Below are 27,844 nucleotides of genomic sequence, written 5' to 3'. Positions count from 1 at the left end.
TTAGCTGTACCTGCCATGAGGTGGTGTATACTGCAATAAGCTGTTTCTCTGTTATCTCCAGGAATTTACAGCATGTCCCTAAGATCCAGAGGATCCACCTCTGAGGATTCAACCAACTGCAGAAAGAAAATATTTTTTTAAAAAAATTGCATCTGTACTAATTATGTATGGGCTTTATTCTTGTACTAATTATAAGTAATCCAGAGGTAATCAAAGTATTTGGGAGGATTGCGGTAAGTTTTTTGCAAAACCGACCCCATCTTCTAAAAGGGGGCTGCATGTCCAAGGATTTTGGTACTCTCGGGGTCCTGGAAGCCAGTCTTCTGCAGATACTGAGGGGCAGCTGGACCGGGATCTGCCAGCCCAGGCGGTGAAGAAATACTGCTGGACCTGCCGCCTCGCTTGACAGCCGGACTGGGCAGACCCCTGAGAGGTGGGCAGCTCCTGCCCTAGGGGAGGGCACTGGTTCATGGTGTGGATGCCAGGGCTGAAATTCCTGTGTCCCCCAGGGAGCTTGCAATGGCTAGCAGTTCTGGTGGGACCTGAGCTCCAGATTTGTCTGGATAAAGCGGGCATAACTAGGTTGTAAGTCCTCGAGGCAGGAGGCCCGGGCTGGGTGCAGAAACAGGCTATTGGCATTTCACACGTGCCAAGGGCAGAGAGCCAGAGAAGACCTGCTATAATACCTTTGTTGTTCCAGGAGACAGCAACTGCACCCAGAACATTCCACCTCTGTGAAGAAGTCACAGTCTGCAAAGCACTTTGAGTGAATACTAAAAAGCAAACAGGCAAACAAGCCAAACAGTCCCTTGGAGCCCCATTCTCAAAGCTAAATAATTAAAACAGCGCTCTGAGCTCTGCAATGTAAATGCACCGGGATGCTGTGTTTTATGGTGACCGGGATTCTGGTATTTTCCTTTATTTTTAGTAAATCATAGGACTTCCAGATGGGAGCCTGGCAAGGCCCGGCGTGCGGGGAGTCAGGTCCAGCAGCAGGAATGTAAGGAACCGTCCCCTGCAGCCAGCACAGCCTGCGGAGTTCATCTCTGCAAGGCGAGGCCAAGGAGAAACGCCCGCACCCTGCCAGTCCTCAGCAGCCTTGCGTCTGCAGCACTGTGGACACCTAAACTTTGTGGCTGTGCTATCTCTTTAAAAGGAAAAAAAGTAAAAATAGAAAAATAAAAAAGGCGCCGGGTAGGGGGAGCTCCAGACGCTGCAGCAGCGCCCAGGGCGGCTGCGGTGCTGGAGGCCGGTGCTGGAGGCCGCTGCGGGGCCCAGGCCAGGCGGCAGAGGCAGGCGGTGAGCAGCGGGGCCCTGGGGGTGCGGGGTGCTGGGTGAGGGGTGGGGGTGGAGTCTGGGGGGTCCGGGGGGCCGGTGGGCGGCTGGTGTCCCCCAGCTCCTGTTCAGCGGGTCGAGCTGTCCTTTTAAACAAGCTCCTGAGGTCTCTTCTGTTGGGGTCATGCTTGGAAAGCCTTAGTGGACCCGTCGTGGCTTCTCAATTTATTCCAAAAACCGATGATTTTATTCTTAGAAAGCGGACTCCGATCTCATCAGGAGCATCGCGCCCCACCCTGGCGCCCCCGGCCTTCCTCCCCTTCCTGTCCTTCGCCCCTGTTTGCCTTCCTCCCTTGCTCTCCTTAGAACGAGGTTCCACCTGGGGCAGGGGCTGGGTTTGCCTGCAGTGTAACAGTGGCCTGGGCTTTGATTTCCCGCTGTCGGCCTCCCAGGATGCTAGGTGGGTCTATGAGAAACTATCTTAGCCCGGAGTCTCTATGTCTGCACCCAGACAGGTGGAAATCACCCACAGTCCCGTCTGACTGTCACACAGCCAGCAGGTCCACCCCGACGCTGTCCCTGATAACCGGACTCTCACCAGGTGCCCGCGTGGGCCTCACCCCTGCGATGACCACCGAGCTCTCCTTGCTTTGTCCTGCCCAGCATGGCTCACTGCATCTTATGGAAAGTGATACTCAGTTCCTTTTCTTGTGTCTCCTTTTTCCTGTCTGTGCTCTTCAACATTCCTTTAGGGTCCTTTTCAAAACAAATAAGGCAGATTTTCCATCGTGATTTTCCTTGTTTCTTACTTGAATCATAAGAAGACATTCTCTGTGATTAATAGGGTGCGTTCTAGTATTTACATAATAGGAGGCAAAGTCAATGACAAGGTTTTAAGGTCAAGATTAGATTCCATGAAAAGCATCCCCTGTACGCTGGCTAATTTGTGTTGCCTCTGCCCTCTGGAGCCCTAGGTTCAAATCTCAGCTTTGCCACAGCCTTCCTGTGCAGCCATGGGAATTCCCTTACCTCTGTGAGCCTCAGTTGCTTTTTCTGTTAACTGTTCTAGAGTTGAAATTAGGAGAAACATGTGAAGGCACCTCGAATGTACTTGGCACAACGTAGCTATTAAATGTCTGATATTTTTCCACGTAGTCTCCTTGTGAACCTGTCTACCCACCCATGAAACAGGAAAAAGTGGTATATCATATTAATTCCCCCAAAGAATCATCCCGAAATGAACTTTTGGGTGCCACTTAGTCAGTTTGCATGCATTTTTAGTTCTTGCTAGCAGCTTTACAGGAGTAATGCTGGGGTCTCCACGAGAGAGTTCTGCTGGTGGAGGGAGAGGCAGCTCCCCATGTGCAATCCCTCCTGACCCATTATGGCCTGAGCAATGGTGATGGCATTGATTTCTCCTGCCGTGAGTCCCAGTGAGCACTAAATGTGATTGTCGCAGAAGCTGCCAAGCTGGAAATCAGAACAGGTCCCCTTGCTCATCTCGGACAGCGTAGGTGGCGGTGTGCTGTTTCTAGTGACTGTCCTGCTGCTATTTTAACATCTGTTTTGTGTGTCTCTCATGCCATCTTTCCTTTCCTTAAATTCTACACGCAGCATACTGTACAGATTCTGGTATCTAGGATGGCGCCACTGCATCCCTACCAGAGAGAGCACATAAGGTCTTTGGATTGGGACCAGAGAGAGAGAGTCTGGCCCCACTTTACCTTTTGTTTGTGTTCCCACTTGACAGTGTCTCTTGGGAGCGTGTTTGTTTGTGTACTGTCCTGAGTGTTGCTTGGGCAGGTGTCATTTCAACCGGTTGATTCTTATATTGAATAAATTTGAAAAGATTGCTATTTTTATATTTCCTGTCATATTATCTTATAAAAATTAACAAAAATATGTAATTTTGGGTCATCTTGTATTTATATGATTGGACTGATAAGTGGTTAATGTGAAAGACATTCAATTTAATCGCAAGATAAGCAGTCTGGTAGAGAATCCTTGAGTGTCCTTAGATTTCTGGGGTTCAGATAGCTTTCTTTGGGCTCCCTTCAGTTTATAAGATTGACCAAGTGAAATACTTTTACCTGTGTTGCTGCCTCTGATGATCACAATAGCCTCATGGTACAAGAAGTCTTATTTTGTGGATTATAAAACATAAGATTAAGAGACAGTGGAAGGCAAATTATTTCTTATTTATAAAATGAAAGGTTGATTAGATGTAGGTGACATAGCAACTTTTGTTGCTGAAAATCAGGAAGTTCTCACACCGCAAGCCCTAAACTCTGTTCTCTACTACAGCACACCTCTCTCTCTCTCTCTGGTGATCTCTCTCTCTCTCTCTCTCTCTCTCTCTCTCTCTCTCTCTCTCTCTCCCCTCTCTCTCTCTCTCTCCATTCTGGAGATTAAATCCAGGGCGCCTTTGTATTGGTTACATCCCCAACCTCTTTTTTTTTTCTTTTGAGACAGAGTCTCAGTAAGTTGCTAATTTCCCAGGATGGTTAGAATTTGTAATCTCTTGCCTCAGCCTCCCAGAGAACTGAGATTTTAGTCATGCACCTCTATGCCTGGCCAAGATACTCTTCTTATGGGCCTTAGAATTTATGGTGATGTGAAATCCAGGATGCCATGGTGGTTCCTGGTGTTTAAAGGTGTGATCTTTGATCTGCTTATTACAAGTTTACACCAGACAGGCATTCTTTTAAAGATTCTGCCCTGAATTGGACCATGGGCTTGTTATGTAGGCCAGAAAAGAAGGACTCTGCAGTTCTAGTGTTCTGAAATGGTAACATTTTGAAATAAGTCACCCTAATATCGTTATGGATGATCATTTAAAATTCATGATCTCTTTATTTCATTAAAGTAATAATTCTAGAAAGGAATAGTTACTTGAATTTTATAGGTATCTGGGATTTTTATATAATAGTAGAGTCACCTTTTTATGTAATAGTAGAAGTCAGCTTTTCTCCTTGATTTTAATACAGTGATAAATTTAATGATTAAAAATGTCTGATGGTTTACGAGATAAAATACGAGAAATATTGCATATGAGAAATGTAAGCTAAAAATTTGTTGTTTATATGAAGTTCACATATAAACAGGCATAAATGTTTATATTTAAATTTTTTGTTTGTTGATAGCACTATATAAATAAAAGCTTCACTGATGATTAAGTGGTTGTTACTTTGCATTTAAGGATATTAATTCACCAGAACTTTAAGCCTAACACATATATTGCAGCCAACTATTACTAGTTTTCCATCAATGATGTCAAATGCCTCACTAGTTTTATTTCTTAACCTTTTTGTTTATTAAATGTTTATGCCGGGTGACTAGCTAAGACAATTATGAGGCTGAAGAACATAATTGTGGCCAAGTTACCTGCATATTTCCCAGAATTCCTGCTATGACACAAAAAATACCAAAGATTTTAAATGAATTTATGTGGACTCAGATGGACTTGATTTTGAACCTGACTCCACATCATACTGATTCTGTTATTTAATCTCTTAAAGTCTCTGTTTTCTCCCTGTTAATTGTAGGTCAGCAACCAGTGTCCTGGGCTAGGAGGCAGGAATGTAAGGCTGTGGCCCTCAAAAAGGTATTAATTTTTTAAAGAAATGGATACTTTTTCCATTCAAAAGCCAGGTAATATAGCTAATACAATTAGCTATATTTTAAGTATATCTATTTTGATGTTATTTTTAATAACATTACTGAGATAAATCATATACTACAGTTACCCCACCTTACGCTATGTTTATGTCAAATCTTATCTGTGAGGAGGGAAGGAGCTTTTCAAAGTGAGTTTAAAACCCAAAGAGATTCTACACTAGCAACGCCTTCTCCCTCCCCAAAACCTCTTTATCCTACAGTTGAGTGGAATGAAATCTGTGGCTGGATCAATACAATTCAAGATATGCTATAAAAGTGTACATGTTCAGCGCCTGCTTGGCAAGTACAAGGTCCTGTTTGATTTCCGGTACTGAAAGAAAAAAGTGTGCGTGTTTTTGTCTAGGGATTTTATTTACCTAGACACTGGCCAAAGTGGCTATATTATTTGCTCTTTACTGAGTATCATTTGTATCTCAGTCTGGGTGGAAATTGACCAGTGGAGGGTGGAAGATGGGGGAGATCCGCTTCAGTGACTTTCAACAAAGTAGATGAGAAGGATCTGTTCAACACAGGAGGGATTTGGAACACTGGCGAAAGAATTCATGTTTTCTTATTTAATGTGAAATACAGCATCTTCACTGGTGTACACTTTGCATGGAGATCTCTACACACTCATATGCAATGAGTGACACTCATCTTTTGCTTTACTTTGTGGTGTGGTTTGAGATGCATTTTGTGTGCATGTTCAAATACAGAGGTATATATTTGAGGTCAGTGAGGGCTATGACAACCATGACTATTTCTGCAATATACTTTGCCTGCATATCTCTATCATTAATGACCTCCTGCAGTGCTTGCTGGGCTGTAGATTTTGGTCTATTGATTTACAGGGTGAATTAGTCTGACCTTTCCATTTTGCAAAAATTCCATTTTAAAGCCACGCGGTCTGCTGACTCATGTGCACTTTGCCCTGGTGCTGGCGAGGTGCACGCATCTTGGCAGCTTCATTGGGGCTTTCTGGGGGCTGCAGGTCTGTCTGCCCTTGGCTGCTTGTTTCTGTAATGTTAGGGCCTTTCAAGGGTGAGTTTTCACTGTACTCCAGAAGTCACGCATGATGAAAATAATGTGCATTTCTACTTCTTGTGCCCTTCTTCAGGGGAGTGTGTGCCCTGGGATGAATGTGGACAATGCCGTCTGTTCTTTGCTAGGAAGGAGTTAAAAGGGTGTTTCTAGGGAAACTAGAGCTGTTCTGCTGGGGGAAGCTGCAGAGCGCTGTGCCAGTGAGCTCTGCAGCACGGACGCCAGGGAGAGGGCAGGAGCTGTCCACCCCATGGCTGTCCTTCCTTCCTCCTGGACATTGCCCGTCCTCCTCACTCAGCCTCATGAGCAGCGGGTTTCAGGGGTCCTAAGGCCATGCAGCAAGGATGTGGCTCTGCAATCTGACAGACACTGCTAACTAAATGGAGAGGATGTTGTGCTGACGAGGATACAGCGATAGAGTAGGTGACTGCTACTGCCTATTTTTATCCCGTCCCTGTAGGAAAAGCCTGGCTTGTCATTTCTTGAGTGACAGTCGGGTGTGTGTTCTGCTCCCCTGGAGGTTTGCTTTGTCCTCCTCTGTTCTGCTGCAGTTCCCCTGGTCCCATCTTGGAAACCTTTTCCCTTCCCACTCGCTTCCCTTGTCCGCCTCCACCCCGGGCATTTCAGGTAGAGTGAACATCTCTAGCTGTCTATACCAGGTCATGACTGAAGCCTGGAGGCTCCCAGCTGTTTCTCTCTCAAATCCTGTAACTTGAAGGAATTTTCTCATCAGTGAATAACTTGCTGGTGTATTTTTTTCCTACTGCTTAAATGAGATCATATACTGTGCCAAATTCTCTTGGTGTGGGTGAAGCCCAGGCTGCCAAAATAGGATACTCTCTCTGGGCAGGCAAAATGGGCACTGAATGGACGTACTGCACTTGTCTCAAGCTTGGACAGCAGCTCTAGGCCTCGATCCCAAGCTGGCGAGGATGAGTGTCTAAGTCGAGTTCCCTGACTGTGGTCACATGGCATGCCTCATTCTGGGCCTCCGTCCTTGGGTAGAGGACACAGGTCAGGGAGCAGTGACTGTCGTGCCATTTTATGGGTTAAAAGGTATCACATAAGCAAAAATAGTAGTGCTCAATGTTGGCAAAGCTTGCTCTTTACTGTGTCCTTTTACACACAGTTGACTCCGGTCTTTACTGTGACTTGGTTCATGTTTAAGGCCCAGCCTTGTTTCATAGACCAGGAGGGCTGGGCAGGAAGACTTCGTGAAATTCTCAGATCAGCTGAGTAGGAGGCTCACGATGGCAGGCCCTTCTGTCTCACTGTGCTCAGCTGGCATGGAAGAGGCTCCCTCCCGCTCAGGGAACACCTGTGCGATGCCCCTCAGCAGCCACAGGGGACTGCGCCCAAGACCCTGGAGGACACCAAGTCAGAGATGCTCAGGTCTCTTACATGAAGCACCATGGAACCCACACACATCCTCCTGTCGACTTCAAGTCATCTCTAAACAACAGATGATATCCAATATCCATTACAGTGCCAAATGGTAGAGGAATACTTGTTACACTGCATTGTTTTGGGAAGAATGGCAAGAAAAATATCTGTGTGTGTTCAGTACAACACAATCATTTCTGAATATTTTGGATGTGTGGTTGGGTCATTATGTGGGTGTGAAAATTGTGGATTTGGGTGGAGGGCAACTCTACTCCTGTCAGGCATTCAGTATGGGCAGTAAAGGAAAGGCTGGGAGTCGGACCCCTGGCTTTAAATCCCCTGATGGGTTGTTGGTTGACTCTTCCAGTCCCCAGCTTACTTATCTATAAAACACAATTAACATCTCCTCACCCATTTACCAGGATAATAAAAGACAGAGACAAGGTAAAGTCTATGCAGCTTCTGGTAATCATGAATCCCCATTACATTGCTTTGAAGCCTTATAATGTTTGCATTCATTAGTTGGAATGGGTTTATACCGGGTTGTTTGATTTTATTATCTGTGATAGTATGAATAGCTATTTTGAAGAAAACAAGACATTATAATAGCCAGTGCTGATTTAATATCATCTTGCTTTGAAATCCTCCCATGCTTTTGTTCTTGTGTTTCGGTTCTATCATGCTGTATCTTATTGGATTTTATTGTGTGTGATAGTATAAACAAATTTTTATGGACAATGAGAGAATATAGTAGCCATTGTTCATTTCCTGTTATTTGGTTCTGAATGCCTTGCAATACTTTCATTCTCTAGAATGGTTTTATACTTTTTGTTATGTTTGATTCTATTGTGTATGAAGGTATGCTCAGCTATTTCAAAGAAACAGACATTATGGTAGCTACTGTTAATATCGGGTTGTCTTCTGGTGAAATACTGTGTTGTTTACATTGTTCTGTTCTGATCTGCTTTGTTATGCCCTCTTTTATCTTAATCTCTTTAAAATAAAAGAGGTACATTAAAGTCTATGCAGCCACCTTAATGAATTAAATATACTAGACCTGTGCAAGATAATCTTACACATTGCATTTTAATTTTAAATAAAACTACAACTGTAGTTGTATTTTTAAAATATACTACAATGGTAGTATATTTTAGGATATACTAATTGTTTTGGCCATATTAAAGAACTACATAAATAAAAAATCACTGTGGAAGCAGTGAAAGATAACAGATATATCATGATTAAATTATTTTTTGAGGAAACTGTCCTAAATTTATTAGTGTGGAGAATCTGAATGTTCACTTCTGATTTTTTTTTTTTTTTTTTGTACCCAGGTTCGAACTCACGACCTTATACTTGCCAGGCAGACACTTATGTCATTGAGCTAAATCCCTGGCCCTCACTTTTGATATTTAAAAAATCATATTAAAAAACTTAAACCACATTAGATACCATAAAAAGGCTGCTGGCTTTTATCTTCCACACACATCATTGTTAAAGATTTATAAAAATAAGTGTGTCATATATCGACACGTTCAAAAAGAGCTACATTATCAGAGGGTGATTTATGTACTAGGGAAACATGAAATATATAAGTATAAAAATCCTAGATAGTACTAAGCATAAGATCAGTAAAATCTTCTGTAAGTTAAAAAATACAAATAAAATCGAACTAAATATGTACATCATTACGAACAGTAATACTTAGTATATTTACATATTTGGAATGTCTAAGCTCACCTGGAAATGACATTTGTTGAATTCAATAAAGGATGGCGTCAACATGAAATCATGAGTTGGAAAACTTTTAGAAAGACATTTTAACTCTTCTTTGCTCTTATATTTTGGTCTTGGATTGGCACAAAGCAATCATAAGAATAGATAGAGTGATAATTATACTAATTGCTCAGAAGGTGTTGATACAGTTTATTCATTTTTTTTCTGTTGTATGCAGAGTGATCTGGTTATTGGGGGAAATTATCAGCTCTCTGGGTCTGGAGTTTTGTGGGAGTTGTCCCCTCCCAATGTGACCTGTGGAGGCCCTTGGGTCCCCAGAGGCATCTATTTTCAATCTTATGCTATGTACACAACACAATTTGTAATGCGGTTTGATTTTATTACATTTATTGTTTTTATTTAAATATAGTAAATGAAAATATTGCACACAGAGAAGAGCTTATGTAAAAACCACTTTTGCTGTAGGTTGTTTTTAAAATTTATTTTCAAGGGTTCTTTCTATACCCGCAATACAAAATCTTTGTTAATTTTCTTTGTGGCAGATACTTTCTGATTTATGTAGCATGTAGAAGTTTTTAATTTTAGCGTGCTTTGAACGCAGTAACTCAAAGTTTCCCTCATGCTAAGTGTTTTCTGTTTATTACTTGGGGAGCTCTCTTGGCCCTGAAACCCTAGAGATGCTGCGTTACCCTCCTTTCCGTGGGTTTCCAAGTTTGGTTTTCTCCTGCACGTCCCTGACCATCTAGCTTTGGTGTCTGTGCAGGGCAGGGGCACAGCTATGTCCTTTGTGGTTGTTACCATCTTGATTAGCTCTTGTCCCAGTGACATTTTTGGAATGGCCCAGCTCTCCCCCTGCACCCCCTGATTCCTCTCCGGTGGATCGAGTTTCTGTTAGCACCTGGACCTGAGTGTGAGCCTTTTCCTCCCTGATTGTTTGCCTGTGAGTGCCACACTGACCTGATGGCTTCAGTCTTGTGTTAAGGGTTGACATCTAGTAACACAAGTCTTTCTCCTTACTCTTTTCAAGGAGTATCTTTGATCGTTCTGGTCCCTTTATCCTTCCGTAAAACTTTTAGAGTAGGCTGGTCAAGTTCTGTTTTAACATGTTAGGATTTTGTTTCCACTTGCTCTGAATTAAAAGATCAGTCTGAGGGGAGCTGACATTTCAGGGATAGAAAACCTTCCTGGATGTCATGTGTATAAATCCTTTCTTAAAGGACCTCCTTAATATCTTTTGTGAAAGTTTATAGATATTTTTCCTAAAATTTTTATACAAGTTGTTCCATGATAGTTAGTCTAAGAAATCATTTTTGATTGCTTTTATAAAAGGTTAGGTTTAAATTAATGCTTTTTGAAAAAAATTCTTGCTGGTATATAGAAATGGAGTTGACCTTGTGTCAATATGCTTGATTATTATCAGTATTCTTCATTAATTCTGTGTGTTGGAATTCACAAAAATACTCTGTGACTTGTGATGGTTTCGTTCCTCTTCTTTCTTCTCCCACCTCCTGGTTTGTGTCTTTCTTGTGTATATCGACTCCTACCACTAATAAAATGCTCACTAAAAGTAGAGAAAGCACAGTGTTCCTATTACCGTGAACTATGCAATGCACCTCTAATTTACTTGTAAAGGAAGTTCCCATCTGCTTATTTACTAAGATTTTCTTTTCTTTGTGTTTTTGGGTCATAAACTGATATGGAATTTTCTTCCATGTAATCCAACTTAGAGTAAGATATACTTTATTATACATTTCTGAGTTCATCTTGCTAATGTGTATTTGGCATTGTTGCATCTGTGTTCCTGAGGTTGGTCAGCTAGCTTCCTTTCTTATACTGTCTCAATCTGATTGGGATATATTATCAATTTCATGAAATTTCCTAGTCTATTGTCTGTTTTTATAGCCTTTGATAGAATTTGTATCATATTAGAATTACTTGGCTTTTGAATAATTGTTAGAACTCACTAAGAAAGCCAGCTTTTCTTATTTTTCTCCTTGGGAGGAGTTTCTAAATATAAGTTATTGAAACTTTTTGATACAATTGACCTGTAATGAGTTTTGGTGCTTTATACTTAGTGGAATTTTGTCCATTTCAAAATATTCGGATTCATTACCTCACAGTTGTTCAATTTTTTTAAAATTTATGATGCATCCTGTGTCTCATTCTGAATATTTTTAGTAACTTTTTTGCTTTATCATGATCAGTCTTCAGAAGTTGGCCAATTTTAATAGTCTTTTTAAAGAACTAACTTTTATTTTTGATGGTATTTTCCATTGTATCTTTACTTTTCACTTCATTAATTAATGTGTAATTTTGGTTAAGCTTCAATCTTCTTTTTAAGGAAAATCATTGAAGGACATACTTTTTTTCATAAATTTACAGATCCCCTTTTTAATAAAGAGCAAGCCAACAATTCTAGCTTTGGTTGGCACTTACCTCCAGTCAGAATGTATGAGTCATTTTGCATTCATTTTTGTTATTTTTAGAGTTACTCTCTATTTGCGGCATTTGGTAACTAGAGCTCTATTTATGGTAGGGATGGAAAGCTTCTTTTCATAACACATCTATTCTGTCAGAATGTATCCAGGTCCTTTATTACTAATGACACAATCCCAGGCGGGGCAGTCTTAAAGAGAAGTCGGTTTCGTCTCACTGTTTTGGTGCCAGGTGAAAGGGCCATGCCTGCCGATGGCCTTTCTAGGAGTGGAGTTCTAAGGCTCTCCAGGGTATGACGTGGCAAGAGACAGGGAGCACACATGAGTCTCCGCTGAGGGGAGTCTCCTCTCCCCTTTTTCCTATAAAGCCACCTGTGGGGCTTCACCCCGATGAATTTACCCAGTCACCTTCACCCTCCAAGGCCCCACTTCTGAACACATGGCCAGATGAAGCTTCTCCCTCTTACCCTCTCATCATGGTGATTAAACTCTAGTGTGAGTTTCAGGAGGAGCAAACCATGTTCAAACCATATGAGTCATTTCAAAGAAAATATTCAATAGGTCGGGAATTTAGCTCAGCAGCATGAGCATCTGCCTGGCAAGCGTGAGGTCGTGAGTTCAATCCCTGCTACCGAACAAACAAATGAACAAACAAAACAAAACAAAAACTATTAAACAGAGCCGGGAGTGGCAACACGCACATGTAATCCCAGGACTAAGGGAGACTGAGGCAGTCTCAGCCCACTCTGGGAAGCTGGGTGACTTGGTAAGATCCTGTCTCAAACGTGGAACAAACAAAAACAGCTGAGGAAATAGCAGTGCAAAGACCCTCAGGTCAGTCCTGTGTACCCAAGCCAAACAAACAAGCAACCTTAGGTAAATAATTGAACACGTGGTGGAAAAATCAACTAGGGAATCCCAAAGCAGTATGTTGTACTTCAAATATGAAAAGAAAAGGGTTGTGAGGGTGATTCATCAGGGCTATTGTTCAGGAAACCAGTGCCATAGGCAGTGTGCTACCTTCACGGTGGCATCTTACTGCCTGTGTAATAATCCAATCCCAGTGGGTAATTTCTGCAGGTTATGGAAACCAAGGCAGGTTTGGAGGAGATGGACCTGCATGCATGTTCTAGTGTCCAAAAGCAGAGTAGTGTTTTGAGAATTCTAAATTTTGGGTTAGTAGCTAATTATGGAAGTGGGGTTAAAATGAACAATTGGGTCATGTGAGAGAGACTGGATTCAGGAGGAGCTACACAAGGGCACAGTGACCAGGATGGACCAGGAGGGACGTGACGCAAGACACGTCACGTCAACCACCTTTCTGCTATTATCAGAGACGGTGATGTGGCCAGCAGGTGGACGTAAGTGAGGAGGAAGATTCCATTGTGACTTTAGTCATACATTGGACAAAGTCATCATGAGCCTTTAAAAATGACAGAAACAAATGTGACAGATGACAATATATTTACAAGGGCTTGGAGTTATTTTGGGAAACATCATTCTAAGATTGTGTTGGGTAATGAATTGTCTGCTAAGAGGAAAAGTTGTAATTGTTTGCCACAAGGCTCTATGCTGTTCACAACTTTATCAAACATGCTTGGTGACATAACATTAATTAATATTTCATGCTACAGATGTTCATTTGAGAAGGTGTTGACACACTGCAGCTAGCGATTCGGGAGGTTGAGCGTGGACATGCCGGGGCCAGGGAGGTCAGTGCCTCTCAGGCTCGCCCTAATGTTCCCACCGTGGCAGGGTCCAGTGAGCAGACAGCCTGCCCCTTTCGAGCAGAGCCTGGGGGGGGGGGGAGTGTCTTGCTTCAAGTATAACTGATTCCCGTTTCCGTCTAGTCTTACCTCCTGTTATAAAGATTCATACAAAACCCGCCTCTGTTCTGCAGTCCATTTCTATTTCATGGTTTTATGTAATGTAAAATTTTAACTAACAAAATCTTTTAATACAAAATAAATCTTTGGGGCTGGGAGGTAGTTAATGGTAGAGCGTGTGTTTGGCATGTGCAAGGCTGTAGTTTCAGTCCCCATTACACACACACACGTACACCCACAAACACATACACACAGACACACACACAACTTGTTTGACTTCTTATTCTCAGAGTTATTAATGGATATTAAAATAAATATACTTGTCTAGGCCATGGAATGTAGGGACATTATTAACTCTAAAAACTTTTTCTAGTCTCCTTGTTTCATAGATAAGGAAACTGAGTCATATCTTCTTCTTCATAATACCTGCCCTCTCCTAATCTAAACATTTCAAATAAAAGAGTCCAAAAAATCTATTACCACATACAAGGCTTATATCATCTTTTTAATGTCATTCTTTACATTTCTAAACTTTAAATTTGAATATTGAATTTTTCTAATTTTTGACAACTGGTAATCGAGCTGTTAGACTTCATAGAAAAGAATAATAAGATTTTGGGTTAACTTATTTCCAGTAATCTCAATAAAAACACCTCATAAAAGTTTTCAGTATTCTAAGTTGCTGAGGAAGTGTTTGCAGGTTATAGTTTATACTGAGTGTCAGGTTCATTTTCTGGGTTTTAATCACACCCTAGAATATGTAGTGCTTTCATCCATAGACTTTTATCTGTATGTGACTTTTGTTCACAAGGGAAAACTGCTGAGATGTAGCTTGGTGAGAGAGTACTTATCTAGCACGCATAAAGGCTCAAGTTCAATCAGAAGAAACTGAGAGCTGATGTTTTTCAGGCTTAGTCTATGACTTCTTATTTTCCTGGGTCCAAATTTCTTCAACAGGAGCCAGGAATACAGCTCAGTGCACAAATGCCTGCCTGGCAAGTGCAAGGTCCTGAGTTGGATTCCTGGGACAACAACAACAAAATTCTTCAACGTACTTGCAATTCTGCTGCTCTTGTTCTGACTACTTCAAGGAGCTGTTATACAGAATCGTGTCTAGGAAGTTACTTAAACTGATCACGCATTTTACAACCATGACAATTACATGAACGGACAGAAATTCAGTCTCATGTATTCCCTCTGGATCATCACTCTTGCAAAAGTTAGTCATTTCCCCTTCTATTTACTTTTAACACATTAAGCTGTGGTTGTTACGAATGTGACCAGCTAGACACGTTTCTGATAGAGACATCTACTTTTCTTCTGTAAGGCAGATGTGTGTCTTCCTAACATGAATTACTGTATGTGTAAATGTGTAGGTTTGGGTTTTCAGGGTGGCATTCCTGAAAAGGGTGTGTGCACATGGGAAGGACACATTCCCTTCTGAAAGAACCTGGAGCTAGGCAGGACTTGAGCTAAGCTGATCGGCAGATGTGCATTTCATGGTTAGAGCCCACCACACGCAGCTGCCCACTGTGTGGTGGTGGCACTGCTTGCTTGGAGAGGGCCCGGTGGCTGCTGGCGGTTTAGGGTTAGAAGCTCTCTGGATCTAGGAGCCCTGGCTGGCTGTCTTCTGCCTGGAATTACACATTCAGTGCATCGACTCTGAGTACTTATCTTTATTACTTTTTAAAAAAAATTCTTCCTTAATTTTTGTTTCAGGATCCCAGAAATGAAGGCAAGAGACACATGTCACCAGAGCCAGGAGAAGGGCTCCATCCATGGATATCTGACCACCTACTGAGATGAGGGGGAGAAACACCAAGTCCTGGGCCGCTACAACTCCTTCCCCTGCACCTGCACAGAGAAACACAGAAGCTCTGAGATGAAAATAAGTTAATTTTGCTTTGGGGAGAAGCCAAAGACTCTGAGCCAGGCAGTACTGCTTTACTCTAAGAACTTCTGTGGGTTGCTGAATCCCAAGGCAACCATCATCTGGGAGGAGCGCCCTGCTGCAAGGAACAGACAGGAGACCCAGCAATGTTCTCTGACATCAGGTGATGGGCGGATGCTGACGGGAAACAGGCCTTTGTCAGCCAGGAAGAGCTGAACTCCATGTTTGAAGAGAACACAAGCAAAGCACTGGAACAGAAGGAAGAACCGTACTTCCATGGTTTTCAAGGACAGGTATTCTGGGAGAGGTGACAATGCAGACTGAGGAGAATAGGTAAATGAATTCGTGTTCTCCGTAAGAATTCACGTTGGGATTTTAAGTCTTGCTGGGTTCTATGAAATGAAACAGAGCTTGGCAAAAGCAAGGGGATGATCTCTAGAGGGAAAAGTGAATTAGCTGTGTGCATAGATGCTTGCTTGTGAGTTAGTATAGACTGTTTCAGTCCGAGAGTTGAAAATAATTTCTTCATGTTTGTCCAGGTAGTTTTGGGTTTTCTGTTTCCTGATGTGGTTATTGGGATGCAGAGCTGACTGCATTCTTCATAACGATATGTTATTTCCTCATTCTTAAAAATGTATGTGTTGGTACTTCTTACTACCGTAAGATTATTACAAAAATATAAAAATAGATGGCTGTGAAGCATTTGGAATTGTAGGAGGGGAAGGAGTGAGAGAGAGAGAGATATGATATTTTCCTTTTAAACCTGATGATAAAAGATACTACTACTTTCTCAAAGACTGTTGTTATTTTATAGGAACATATGCTTATTTTTCAAGTGTGAGAATTAATGTAAAAATGTATGTTTGTTATTGGTTAATTTCTGTGTGCTCCTTTTTCTTCTGAAAACATAACCAAATACTTTTAAAATTACTTTTGACTAAAAAAATTACTTTTAATTGATATATTCAAGTAATATGTTCAAAAATGAAACATTCAATGGTACTGGGGAAGAGAAACCCCACATCCTGTAACCTAATGATACGAGCACATATAAAGACCTTTCCATTTTGCCTTTCCAAACCTGTAACACTGAAGAAAAACACTATTTTTATCCTTACTCTTTGGTCATTTTCCTCATTAGTTAGAGAAATTTATGTTACTTTTGCAGTAGAACTTGCCTTCTAGCATACTAGAATTAATTTTATGACCATTTTTAAATACGTGGATATAATAAGGGTATAGAAACTATTGTATGGGTTTGATTTTTATTGAAAAATTGAAAATTTTTTCTGTATTTTCTAGTACTTGAATAGCTCACTTGAGATTACTTTTATTACCATTACTGTTATTAAATTGTTTAAATATCAGAGACATATACTTATCTACCTTTACTGATACTATCTTGTAGTATTTTTGTGGGTTGCTTTTAAGCTTCTAAAATACTTCCACATTAATGCTCCCTCCCCCAGTTTTGGAAGCAGATGATTTTTCAAATCTACTGGTTGACTCATCTGTTATAAGTAATTTCATTTGTGCATTTAATTGAAAGGGCAGTACTCATATAGAATCATAGATGTTGGCCAGTAACCAGAATTGACTTGGAGTACCTATTGGATGTTATTAAACCAACAGATTATGTTGTCTTTGCAATCCCTAGGTGATAAATTCTATCTATAATTAGAAAGAAGTATGAGTTAACTTTGCTTTTTTGCAGAGATTTACATGATTTAGGCTTTAAATGCTTTACAATTCCCAGTATGCTTGAAGGTAAATTATTACTAAATGGCTGTAGCAGCATTTATGAATGGAGTAGAGGTGTAACAGTGAGAGCATTGTCAAGACTTGTAAAACTTGTCTAACTAAGACTTTAAATAGATAAAATTGGGTTGTCTGGTCTCTTCGTTTCTCAGAAAGGCTATACTGAGGGCTGAGAAGGGTCCTGTCTGGACTGCTTGCATTCTAGGGAGCGGATCCATGAGTCCACTGGTATGTTCCCGAGAATCTCAGCCTTCACACACAAGACCTTCCCAAGCACTGGTTTATGCACACATTTGAGGGAGAAGAAGTTAAATTGTCTATCTAGTATGTCATCTAAGATGTTATGCACATTAAAATAAGAGCAAATATGTTGTTGAATGCACCCATCTGAGACGTCCCTGCAGTGTAGAGGATCTCCTTGGGGAGGGCTGCTTGGAGACTCTCTCCCTGCCTGTTGCCCTCAGGACGCTGCTGGGACAGTGGTATGTGACGGCACCAAGGGGAATTCCAGGTCTCGGCAGCATGGGCAAACCCCTGAGCAGCCACGGAGGGCAGCAGTGCTAGGTATCTTGTGCCTAGGATGGGACGCATGTCGAGCTGATTGTCCCAGGTGGCAGTGCTGAAGAGAAGACTCAGTTTGGTTAGGGAGAGACCTTTTTCAGTCCTCTTGCCTCTTTCCAGGAAGAACGAGACATTTCTCTTTTTTTGGAACAGTGAGCCCTTTTCCCATTCCGTCTTCTGCTTGTCTTTTGTTACTAGAAGGTTTTGCTGGATGGTTTGAGAAGACGGACATTTAACGGGAGTGAATTTTTATGAAAATAAAGGAGAACCAAAGAGTAATCATTGTGACAGACTGTAGACTCAAGTTTTTGAGTCTGGAGCATTGCTAGTTGAGAAGACTTCTAGAAGCTGGGCATACAGCAGCACCTGCAGATGGTGGGGTGAGGGTGATGGTGGCCACCTAAAGGATTTCTTGGTTTGAATGTCTTGGGTGTCTGTGTGATGTCAGTGCCACAGTCCTGGCTATTTCCTGGAGCAGCACATGCAGAAGTGGTGAAGAGAGACCCATTAAAGTCACTCCAATGGGTGAGGACCAGCACATCATCTGTCATGGGGGACAGGTGTGTTCAAGGAAGACTCAAAGAGTATGGCCAAACTACATGTGCATGACAGAAGTCTGACATGGCTAACGTTAAAGACCAGATGAACGTTCATTTGACTTGAAGCTTTGGCTGTTTTTGTAGCATAAAACATTTTAAAATAACAGCCAGAATTAGGGTCATCACATTATACAGTAAAATGTCACGGATAGCGAAGGTCCTGACAAATTTCCTAAGAGCATCACCCAATTTCTGAAATATTTATATTAATATTATTTAGTGATATGAATATAACTTAAGGAGAGCAAAATATCTTTTAAAAAATTGACAATGTGTTTTATTAAATTTGACATATCACATAAGCCTAATTTTTTTTAACATCACTCATTTTGCAAAGTGAAAGAGAAAATTGCTTTGGGATTTTCCAGAGGCCCTCTGGGAAATCTCAAGGTCAGTGTGAGATCAACATTTCACTTATGACTAGGTTTCTAGAACAGAATATCATCAGAAATATCAACAAATTTGAACATCTTACCGAGTTGTGCTCTAGGTTTCTGTGAAAAAATAGATACCTATTTAACCAAAATGATAGAAGAATTGAAAAGTAGGTAAGATAGCTTTAGCTCTTTTAAAATAAAAATAGTTGGTCTCTTAAATAATCAAGGACATGAAAAATATGAACAGAGGAAATTATTCTGATAACACATAGAAGTTTTTGTTTCCTAAGTAGATTACCTGAAAAGAAACTTTTTGACAATTTATTTTAAAAACATTTATTTTTAAAAGCTATCCAATAATCCAAGAAAAGTCCAATCATTTATTTTATGAATAAATCCATCCCATTTTAGCCAGTCTTAGTCACATGGTACAGAATTCCTTTTGTGATATTTTCCAACAAGACTTCTACAATTAAAAAAATCTATTCAGATTTTATTCTATACTTTCCTATCTTTCACTATGGAACTATTAAGTCATTTTACTCTAGAATTAGGTTGCCGTGTGTTTCCCAGTAAAACCAGACCTTGCATATTTGTATACAAAGTATCTCCCTTCACCCTTACTTAGTTCATTTACATATATTGATCATAGTTTTTAATGACTGGTAAATTTTTAAGCTGAGAACACTAGCATGTATACAACTGTGAACTATCACATGTCAGTATTTTAGCAGACTAGAACATTTTATACATACACTATTTCAAAATTTCTATAAGCTATTTTCTAGTAAAATTTTTATATTTTATATTTATTACCTAACCCAGATATAGTTTATCTCTCTATACCATGTAAACATCAACCAAAATTGTATAAATTTAAATGTGTTCTTAATAATTAATGTCAATAGTTTATCTTACTTAGAAATTGCTAATGAATACTTGTTAATTCACATAATTCTAAAGACACAGGTTACCAAAAGATTTTGAAAACTTTTTAGCCAACATATTATGGCATGAAACAAAGGTGGCTGTCATCTCATGTTATTTCCCTGTTAACTGTCTTTACACAAAAGGAAGAAAACAAAACAAACCCTGAAAAAGTCAAATTTATGGTTCTTTTTGTTGGTTTTCCTGCTGTGCCAATATATATATATATATATGAAGCAGTAGATATGAAGCAGTTCATTCTACATTTCATCTTTACTTAAGCATTTGTTCATAGGTTAAATTCATAAGTTAAAAAAGATCATTTTAGCATTTGGTTATAATGTAAATTTATTTGATTAGTAAATCTGCATATAATTATGGTATTATATTTAATGCTGATAAATCATAACTCTCACTCATTTTTATTAAAGCAGTACATCCAAAGTGTTCTTATTTATTAAAGATTTCCTCAAATCAAATGAGCTTAAAAAGAGTTGGATTAGTTCCTGTATTTCTGGAAGGTTTAGAAATAATTTATATATGTGAGTATCTGTTAGTCAAGTTTGAATAGGAGAACTCCTTTGAGGGATTTCATAAGCTAATTTGGCAATACCTTCCAGGTATTGACAGATGCAAGGTATACCTAACATACATGAACATACAGACAGATATAAATAGAGATGTTACAGCTTTAATTCCAAAATTTTATCCTTGAGCGAGATACAGTAAAGCAATAAATACTCACTGGTTTATATAATTTTTTTGGGGGGGGGCCATAGGACATTGTAAAATATCCTTAGTAAAATCATGCCATAAATTCAAAGTGAGTTTTGAAGGGGTGGGACATATGGTCATCACAGGCTAGAGGGGTGAAGGAGAGGTTCGGTCCACTGAGAAGTCCCATATCCCTCCTAACAGCACCTTGCCCTGCGTTAGAATCCCAGACCCCAACCTGGCCTCTGGTCCACGGACAGAGATGCCTGAGACCCTCCTCACTCAGCCTCTGTTCGTTTGGGGCTCTAATCCGGCCTGTAGAGCAGTGGTGGTAAATCTATGGATAGCTGTTATTTGTTTTTCTTTTAAGACAAAAGATGTTAATGAATGAGTTGTTTTCTCTAAACTAACTCAGTATTGAGGTTTAGTCGCAGTGTCAGCACTCTGTGATAAATAAGCAGGTTTCAGGCTGTGTCTACACCTGACCTGCAGACTGCAGTGTGCCAGGCAAGCTTCTGTAGTTTTGTTTTTCTGAGACAGTCTCTCCCCATGTTCCCAGACTGGGCTTGAACTCTTAAACGTGGTGCCCTGAGTAATTGGCAGTGCTGTGCAATGATGTGCAATGCTGCACCTGGTCAAGCTTCTGTTCTTAAAATCACTCATTGATACTAACATATTATGAAGCATTCTCTGTGTTCCAGGACTTTGACTATTCAGAAGTGCCATGTAGATGACTATTTTCCTGAATTTTATGTTTTAGCAAGCAAGAGAGAGAAAGAAAACAATTAGTCTTAAAAATACTTAAGTTATATGGAATTAATACAGTTGGACAAAAGGAAAAGTAAGAAGGACAAGGCTGTGGGAATCCCGGGAGTGTGCGTGGAAATGCAGGCTACTGTTTTTAGTACGTGGGCAGAGTAATCATCATGCAGGAGGTGAAATAGGAGCAAACATCTGAACACAGTGAGGGACTCGGTCATCAACTGTCAGGAGAAGCATGTGATGGGCAACCCCTCTCAGCTGGAGCTGCATGGTGTGTCCGCACCACAAGGAGAAGCCAGCCTGGCAGTAGAGAAGTGAATGAAGCCGAGGAAGTTGAAGATGCAGTTGGAGAGGTCACCAGGCACAGGTCACCGGGGTGGTCAGGTCACAGGTGGCACGAAATGGCATGAGCTGACTGTTAGCTCAGTATTCCTGTGACTTCTCTGTGAGGGGAGGAAGACCCTGAGTTGGTCCCTGTGTCGAGGAAAGCCTGTCCTGAGTTGCTGTAACAGTGGTGGCCAGAACAGTCACATGTCAGAGGTACTTGCCTGGTGGCCCTATCAGTGACAGTGTCAGTCTTTCCAGGAAAGATGTGTCTCCTTACCACTTGGCAGTGTAGGAAGCTGAACACACTTGAAATGAGTATTTGCTGGTACTGGAAATTCAGGAACTGATTATTGCTGTTAAAATAACACGATATCTATAATGTTATGGTTTCTGCTTAGATGTCCTGCCAAAGCCTAATGCATTCATGGACATTATTATGTCTTAGGTATTTTCTCGTCACTGAGACACAGTACGTACCCTGTACCCCCAAATTAAGGGAAAAAAGGTTTATTTAGGCTCACAATGTGTAAAGATTTCAGCCCAAAATCATCTGGGTCCAAGGCAGGGTGACAAGGCAGAAGAGAGGTGCTCACGGCACGGCTGATAGGAAGCAGAGCATGATCAAGGCAGGAGGGAGGGAGATGGACCTTTCCAGCCCACGTCCGCAGTGACCTCCTCCCCCAGCCAGACTTCACTTGCTGATATCACACTTAGCTATGAACTCATCAGAGGATGGGTCCATGATCTAATCACCTTTCAAAGATCCCCCTGCCTCCATGAGTGCATTAGGCTTTGGCAGGACATCTAGGCACAAACCATAACATTATAGATATCGTGTTGTTTTAACAGCAATAATCAGTTCCTGAATTTCCAGTACCAGCAAGCAGTCCCATAGTTCCATTCGGTTTTGACACTGATTACCTGAAGTTAAGGCAGATGAAGAGCCCGAGATGTTAAGGGCTCAGTCCCACAGGGCTGCTACTACTTTAGATGCCAGCTATGAACGGACCCCAGATTCCCTATACTTCTGCCCATCCAGCTACACACTAGAGGGCACCTAGCATTCTGCCAGGCTTGGTAATGTGCTGACACTGTTTAACCCCCAGGAAAACATTTTACTTAGGATTATAGTTTATCCTAAAGGATACCATCTGGGTATAGCCCAAAGAAAGAGCTCACAGGGTAAGGGGTGGTGAAATGAGCAGGCATGGAGGTCCCACTCCCACCTTCTTTGAGCTTTTGTTCACCAGCCTCCAAGCTACCTTGGCTTTGCTGTTTCAGAGTTGCATTAAAGTTTCATTATACAGGAGTGACTGATTGAAGCCCTGGCTGTGGGTGGCTGAGTTCAATCTCCAGTTTGCTTCCCATCCCAGGGGCTGAGGGTGGGAGTGAGATTTCTAAGCCTCATCCTGTGGTTTGCTCCTCCGGCAGTCACCCCTATCTTGAAGATATCTGGGGGCCACCAAGAGCCATTTTTTTAAAAAGAAAGTTTGGTTTAATTTCATAATCTCCTTATTTCTTTTGACTTTCTTTCAGTGTGGCTAATAGAACATTTTTTATTAGTACATGTTTGAGTACATAATGATCACAGTCAACACAGGGAATTCCTGTGTGTGTGTAACACCTCTTAATTCTTTTTTTGTCCTTGTTCTCCTCTCTCCAACTTTTCTTTGCCTCCCCATTTGCAAAAACTCCATTTCCATTTTTTCATTTGATTATTTTATTTTAAAATTTAAAGCCCTTTTCCCTTCCTTTCTTTCCCTCCCCCATATCTTGTTCCCTTCCCCTTGGAGCATGTTTTTCCTACTTCCTAATCCCTGTCCTCGATTTTGTCCTTTGTTTATACTCTGGGTTTCTCACACAAGAGAAACAAGGTGATATTTAAACTTGTGTGTCTGATTTATTTCTCTTAATATTATGGTCTCAAGGTGCATCCATTTACCTAAAAATTAATATCAACTCAGATGAGGTGAAAGAGGGCTCCTGTGGATCACAGAAGACATTTTTATTATTTAGCAGAGTCTTCGTTCATGAAACTTGGGTGTTCTGTTCCAGGAGTCAGGGGTTATGTATGTTATCTCCATAATGGAAGTAACAAAAATTCAGACAGCAGAGCAGAGTCAGTCTTCACCGTAGCAGGCAAACAGCAGAGTCCAAGTGCATGAAAACGAATGCAGACAGAGAAGAGCAGGTGGGCAGTGAAGGGCCAGGAAAACCAGCCAGCCCTACATGTCAGGTGAGGGACTGGAGTGGATCCAGGCTCACAGCCATGGTCTAGATCCCAGAAATAGACCAAGATGCAAAGATGGAGCCCATGGATTAACAATTAGTCCACTCCTCCTGGGTTTCAGGACTTGGTGAGCATAAACAAGGTCAACTAATATTTATGCACATGTTGCCATGGCTCCAAACCTGCCTCATTCAACAAGACCTTAACCACCAGGCTTTTTAGGTCTTGCTTGAAACCTTCCCCAGTTATTTCTGGGCATTCTCCGGGCAGTGACCTCTCACAAGGGCATGGGAACAGGTTTGCTCATGTTCTTTCCACTTGAGCCTCTTGACCTGGGGCCTTGCTGTGCCTCTTCAGCTAGTGCCCTAGGTGGATGTCCTTTCCATGCATCTAACTTGAATCCAGACTGACAGTGGCCTGTGGGTGGGAGGTGAGGGGTGGCTTATTCAACTTGTGCCAATTGTGTCTCCCGGGAGGAGGCAGCACCTCGTGGAACTCCATGGATTCCATGAACTCTGTCACCTTTCCTCAGGCTCAGGAGCAGTCCTGGGTGTGTCTAGAGGACAGCAGTGTGGGGACCTCTCTTGTCCCATGTCTTTTCCCTCTCTCTTTTTCTCCTTGGATACTTCTGCGTCTAAATAAGCAAAGCAAAGCAAACATTCTCCCACCTCCTATAAGACAAAACAGATTGCATCAGAGGAAATCTGTAAACTCTGGAGTCAGACATAGGGGTGGGAATCTCAGTTTGTCACTTGCTGGTGTGGGGCTTACTTAGAGCGGCATTGTATTACAGGTTATGAGTGTGAATCACTCAGCCTGGAATCTGATTTAGAGAGAGTATCTTCCAGATGCCAGTGCAGTGTAGCCATTAAAGGCTTTGTGCTTTTCTGAGTGTGAATCTCACCCTCACCTTAAATTATGCAGCTAGTATAAAAAAGGTGCTGCCCACTCCCCTCCTAGCCAAATGAGCAGTTCATTGCCAACTGGTTTTCCACTGCCTCAAATTTTATTCAGAGATTTTCCTTCTTAGCCATGCCATCCACTCCAGGGTGCTATGACCTGCTCAGAGAGGGGATTCTCAAGTGTCATGGGCCATCACATAGGAAATACAGAATCTTGCTAGCTCCTGAGAGCGAGAGAAGACATCGTGTACATGTGACTGGTTTCTGGGGTATCTGGACTGCAGGAAGTAGCTCCTTATTCCCTTTGTCAGCCTCAGGAGGGCTGAGCGCTTTCTTGGTGGTGTGCATGTGAAGGACCTGGGTGAGGCAGTGATTAGCACTGAGCAGTATCTTTCTGCCAATCAGGCCTGGCGTTCCTTGGTGCAGTATCATGAGCTTGATTCAGTTTGTAACTCATGGATAGGATGCACAGATGACTGAGCCTACTGTGCTGAAGGAATTGTCAGCCCAGGTCCCCTTTGTCCCTTCAGAGTAGGTCAAAGGGTTACATGGAAAGGCTGGCAAGGAACCAAGAGAGAGCTTTCTGGAACCTGGGGAAGCAGCCATGCCTGTCATCCGCTGAAGCCCTGAGGGACAGGGCACAGGAACAAGAACAGATGAGGATCGCTAATCCAAAACCCCAATATTGGAAATGCTTCAAAATCTGAAAATTCTTGAGCCCTGACAAGATGCCCTAAGGGGAAGATTTCACATCTGACCTCATCTGACAGAGTCAGAATGCAGTGCCCTAAGAATGCTGCATAAAAGGACTGTGTGGATAAGGTCCTTCTGAAGCATAGACGAAGCTCATCTTTAGACCCCAAGATCTCTCATTCTATATACGCAGATATTCCCAAACATGAGAAATGCAAAATCTAAAATGCTCTGGCCCCCGAATTTCAGGTAAAGTATACTCAATCTGTCCGTGAACTGCAAAGGTCAACTCCAAACATCAAAGTACAGTAAACCTACAGAGGAGGACTTTACAAGAAAGGTACGAAGGACACAGCCAGCCACAACGAGGGTGCTGTGGGTGTTAGAAATTTCCCAGCTTCCCCACTCCTTCATGCCGGCGCTCCACGTGGGCCACCTCCCCTTGCAGCCCGAGTTCCTAGGTTCTCTGTTGTCCACAAAGCTCAGCCTGGGCGAGGACACAAGCTGGAGAGGAGCCTCCTGGGGAAAGGGGAGAAATCTGGAATATGCAGAGCACTGCCCAGGCCTTCACTTTCTTTTAATAGAATTAACAGAAACCCTATGCTTAATCTTGGTGCCTTTGGACTTCTTTCAAAAGTTTTATTATAAAAAATGTTGGGCATGTCCTAAAGTGGGTCATATGTTACAAGAAGCACCTATGTACCCATTGTATGGGTTTGACTCGATTGAAGTTCTTCTGAATTGGTTCATAGCCTTCTTTTTCTTTGTCTCAGCATTGTACAGCAATCCCTCAACCTCCTGCATTACCTTGGTTTCGTAGCACGGTCCTATGGAAGATTTTTGCCCTTTGGGGTGCAGTCATGTAGTGTCACTTCTTAAATAGCATGGCGGTCACCTGGACACCCTGAGCCCCCCACAGCAGCCAGGTGTGCCGATGAGGGACCCCTGGGCCCAGCACTGCAGCACATTGAGGGCTATTGGGGAGGGACAGCAACAGCTGCATGCACATACTCACCAGTTAGTATTTGCTGGTGTGAGGGTCCTTGCTCTCGGAGACTTAAGATGGTCGCCTTTGCTTCAAAAATCAAATAATGAATTTGTGTTACTCAGGTAAAAACATTAGAATCTGAAGTGAATCCACTTACTGAATCTCCAGGGAAGGGGGATCCTATTTAGCAATGGCAAATTAAAGCCAAAACTGACTCAATGTTTTTAAAAATTAAGTAGTAAGAAAAATGATTGGTGTGTGAGCTTATAAATTATTCTCATCTCTGGTGCGTGATGATTTAAGGCAGGAGTCAGAAGGAGAACAACACAGAAACAAAGCACTAATTCTTTGGCAGAGACGAGCACAGACCACGTGAATGGGTTCTACAAAAAGAGTAGTTTCTAAACCTTTATTGATAGAAGAGAACAATTTTTGAAAAGTTGCATAAAATATAAAAAATCAGAAAAGCCATATAAAAGAAATTACAGGGGAGGGGAAGTTGACTCTTCTCATATTGGAAGAGATGGCTAAATGCAGAGTCCAAAAGGAAGATTTCAGACACAAATTTATAGTATCTGCTTAGAACAGAAGCAAATGTGTTGAGTAATGTACTACATACCCCCTGTACATATAGACCAACCTTTGTCTTCGTTAGAGAAGATTTAGTTTAATCCTTCCGTTGAGTTCTAGAATCGTATCTTTCTGACCTTGAGAAGGACCTTGAGAGTATGGCACAGAGGACAAGTGCTCTGCAAAGATTGCAGTGAGCCTGGAGGTCACTGTCTTTGCTTCCTGCCCGCTACCCAGCATCACAGGAAAGGCTCATCACTCCAGGAATCATCTTTGTATTCACGTTTTACTCACTAGTGGTACCTTACTATCACATCGCACATAAAGAGATTTTTACAATAAAACTATGCTTATAGTAAAGAGATTGTTAATATCTTCCATTTCCTATTTTGGAACAGGGAATTGTGAAGCATTTTAAAAGTAAACACCATTACTGTTTCCCGGGTTGATCATTTAGTGAGAATTGCACAGAGGTTAGCTTATAGCTTCAGCCCACTGGATTGACTCAAAGAGAATTCTAGATGGGTTAAGTTGTCTTAACCTTCTGTGTCCAGTCATTTCGCTCTTTAAACCATTCCTGAAAACTGAGCAATTGACATTTTCCAATATATTATGTTTTCTATGAGTTGTTTTATATTACAAAAGGTTAATTTTGATAGACTTATTTCTCACAAAATTCACTTCACTGGATTTAAGTTGGTTTTGCTATTGCTGTGTTGAAGATCAAGCCCAGTGCCTTGCACATGCTAGGTGAATGACATACCCTAAGATATATCCCCAGGTCTTGCTAGATTTTTAAAACTAAAAAAATTATGCAGCCCATTTCTAAGGTTCAGACTTGGAATAGTATTCCAATGAATGGTTCAAAGGTTTATTGTTATTTTATTTCTGTCAGAGTTAATCCCACAGTAACTTGGAAAGATGAGTCATGGAAACCAAGTGCCCAGAATTACCCATCTGTGAACTATGACGTACTTTTTTCTCTGCCTCATATTGGGAGAAGAGCATGCCTCAGTCTTCTCTGTGGGGCAGGGTGTAAGTGGCTCTGCGCCTTTGCTTTCCTGTAGACAAGAATAGTCGCTGGCACACGTCCACTATTAGAGGGCACACAAAGAAAATGCCAGTTGGAAATAGGTCAAGGGAGTTTTTTAAGGAAAATTTGGATTGGAGCCATAAAAATCAAAGTGACTA

At 41.5% G+C, this 27,844-nt stretch overlaps 1 protein-coding gene across 2 annotated transcripts in view; it reads left to right on the top strand.

The window, feature by feature from the left end:
• Positions 1–1,063: 1,063 nt before the first annotated feature.
• Sacs (sacsin molecular chaperone) overlaps positions 1,064–27,844 on the top strand; it is an 83,794-nt gene continuing 57,013 nt past the window's right edge. Inside the window, exons 1-2 of one of the 2 annotated variants that reach the window (XM_063232511.1) lie at positions 1,064–1,299; positions 15,074–15,578. In XM_063232511.1, coding sequence (XP_063088581.1) covers positions 15,559–15,578 — 20 coding nt within the window. In that variant the 5' untranslated portion in view covers positions 1,064–1,299; positions 15,074–15,558. The remainder of the gene's footprint in view (positions 1,300–15,073; positions 15,579–27,844) is intronic. The other variant, XM_063232513.1, reaches the window with a different exon arrangement.

Source organism: Cavia porcellus, unplaced genomic scaffold (assembly GCF_034190915.1).
Source record: "Cavia porcellus strain 051 isolate PalLab524CR breed Dunkin Hartley unplaced genomic scaffold, mCavPor4.1 scaffold_21, whole genome shotgun sequence".
NCBI lineage: Eukaryota > Metazoa > Chordata > Mammalia > Rodentia > Caviidae > Cavia > Cavia porcellus.
The sequence above is the reverse complement of the archived record's forward strand: the minus strand, read 5'-3'. Positions and strand labels throughout refer to the sequence as shown.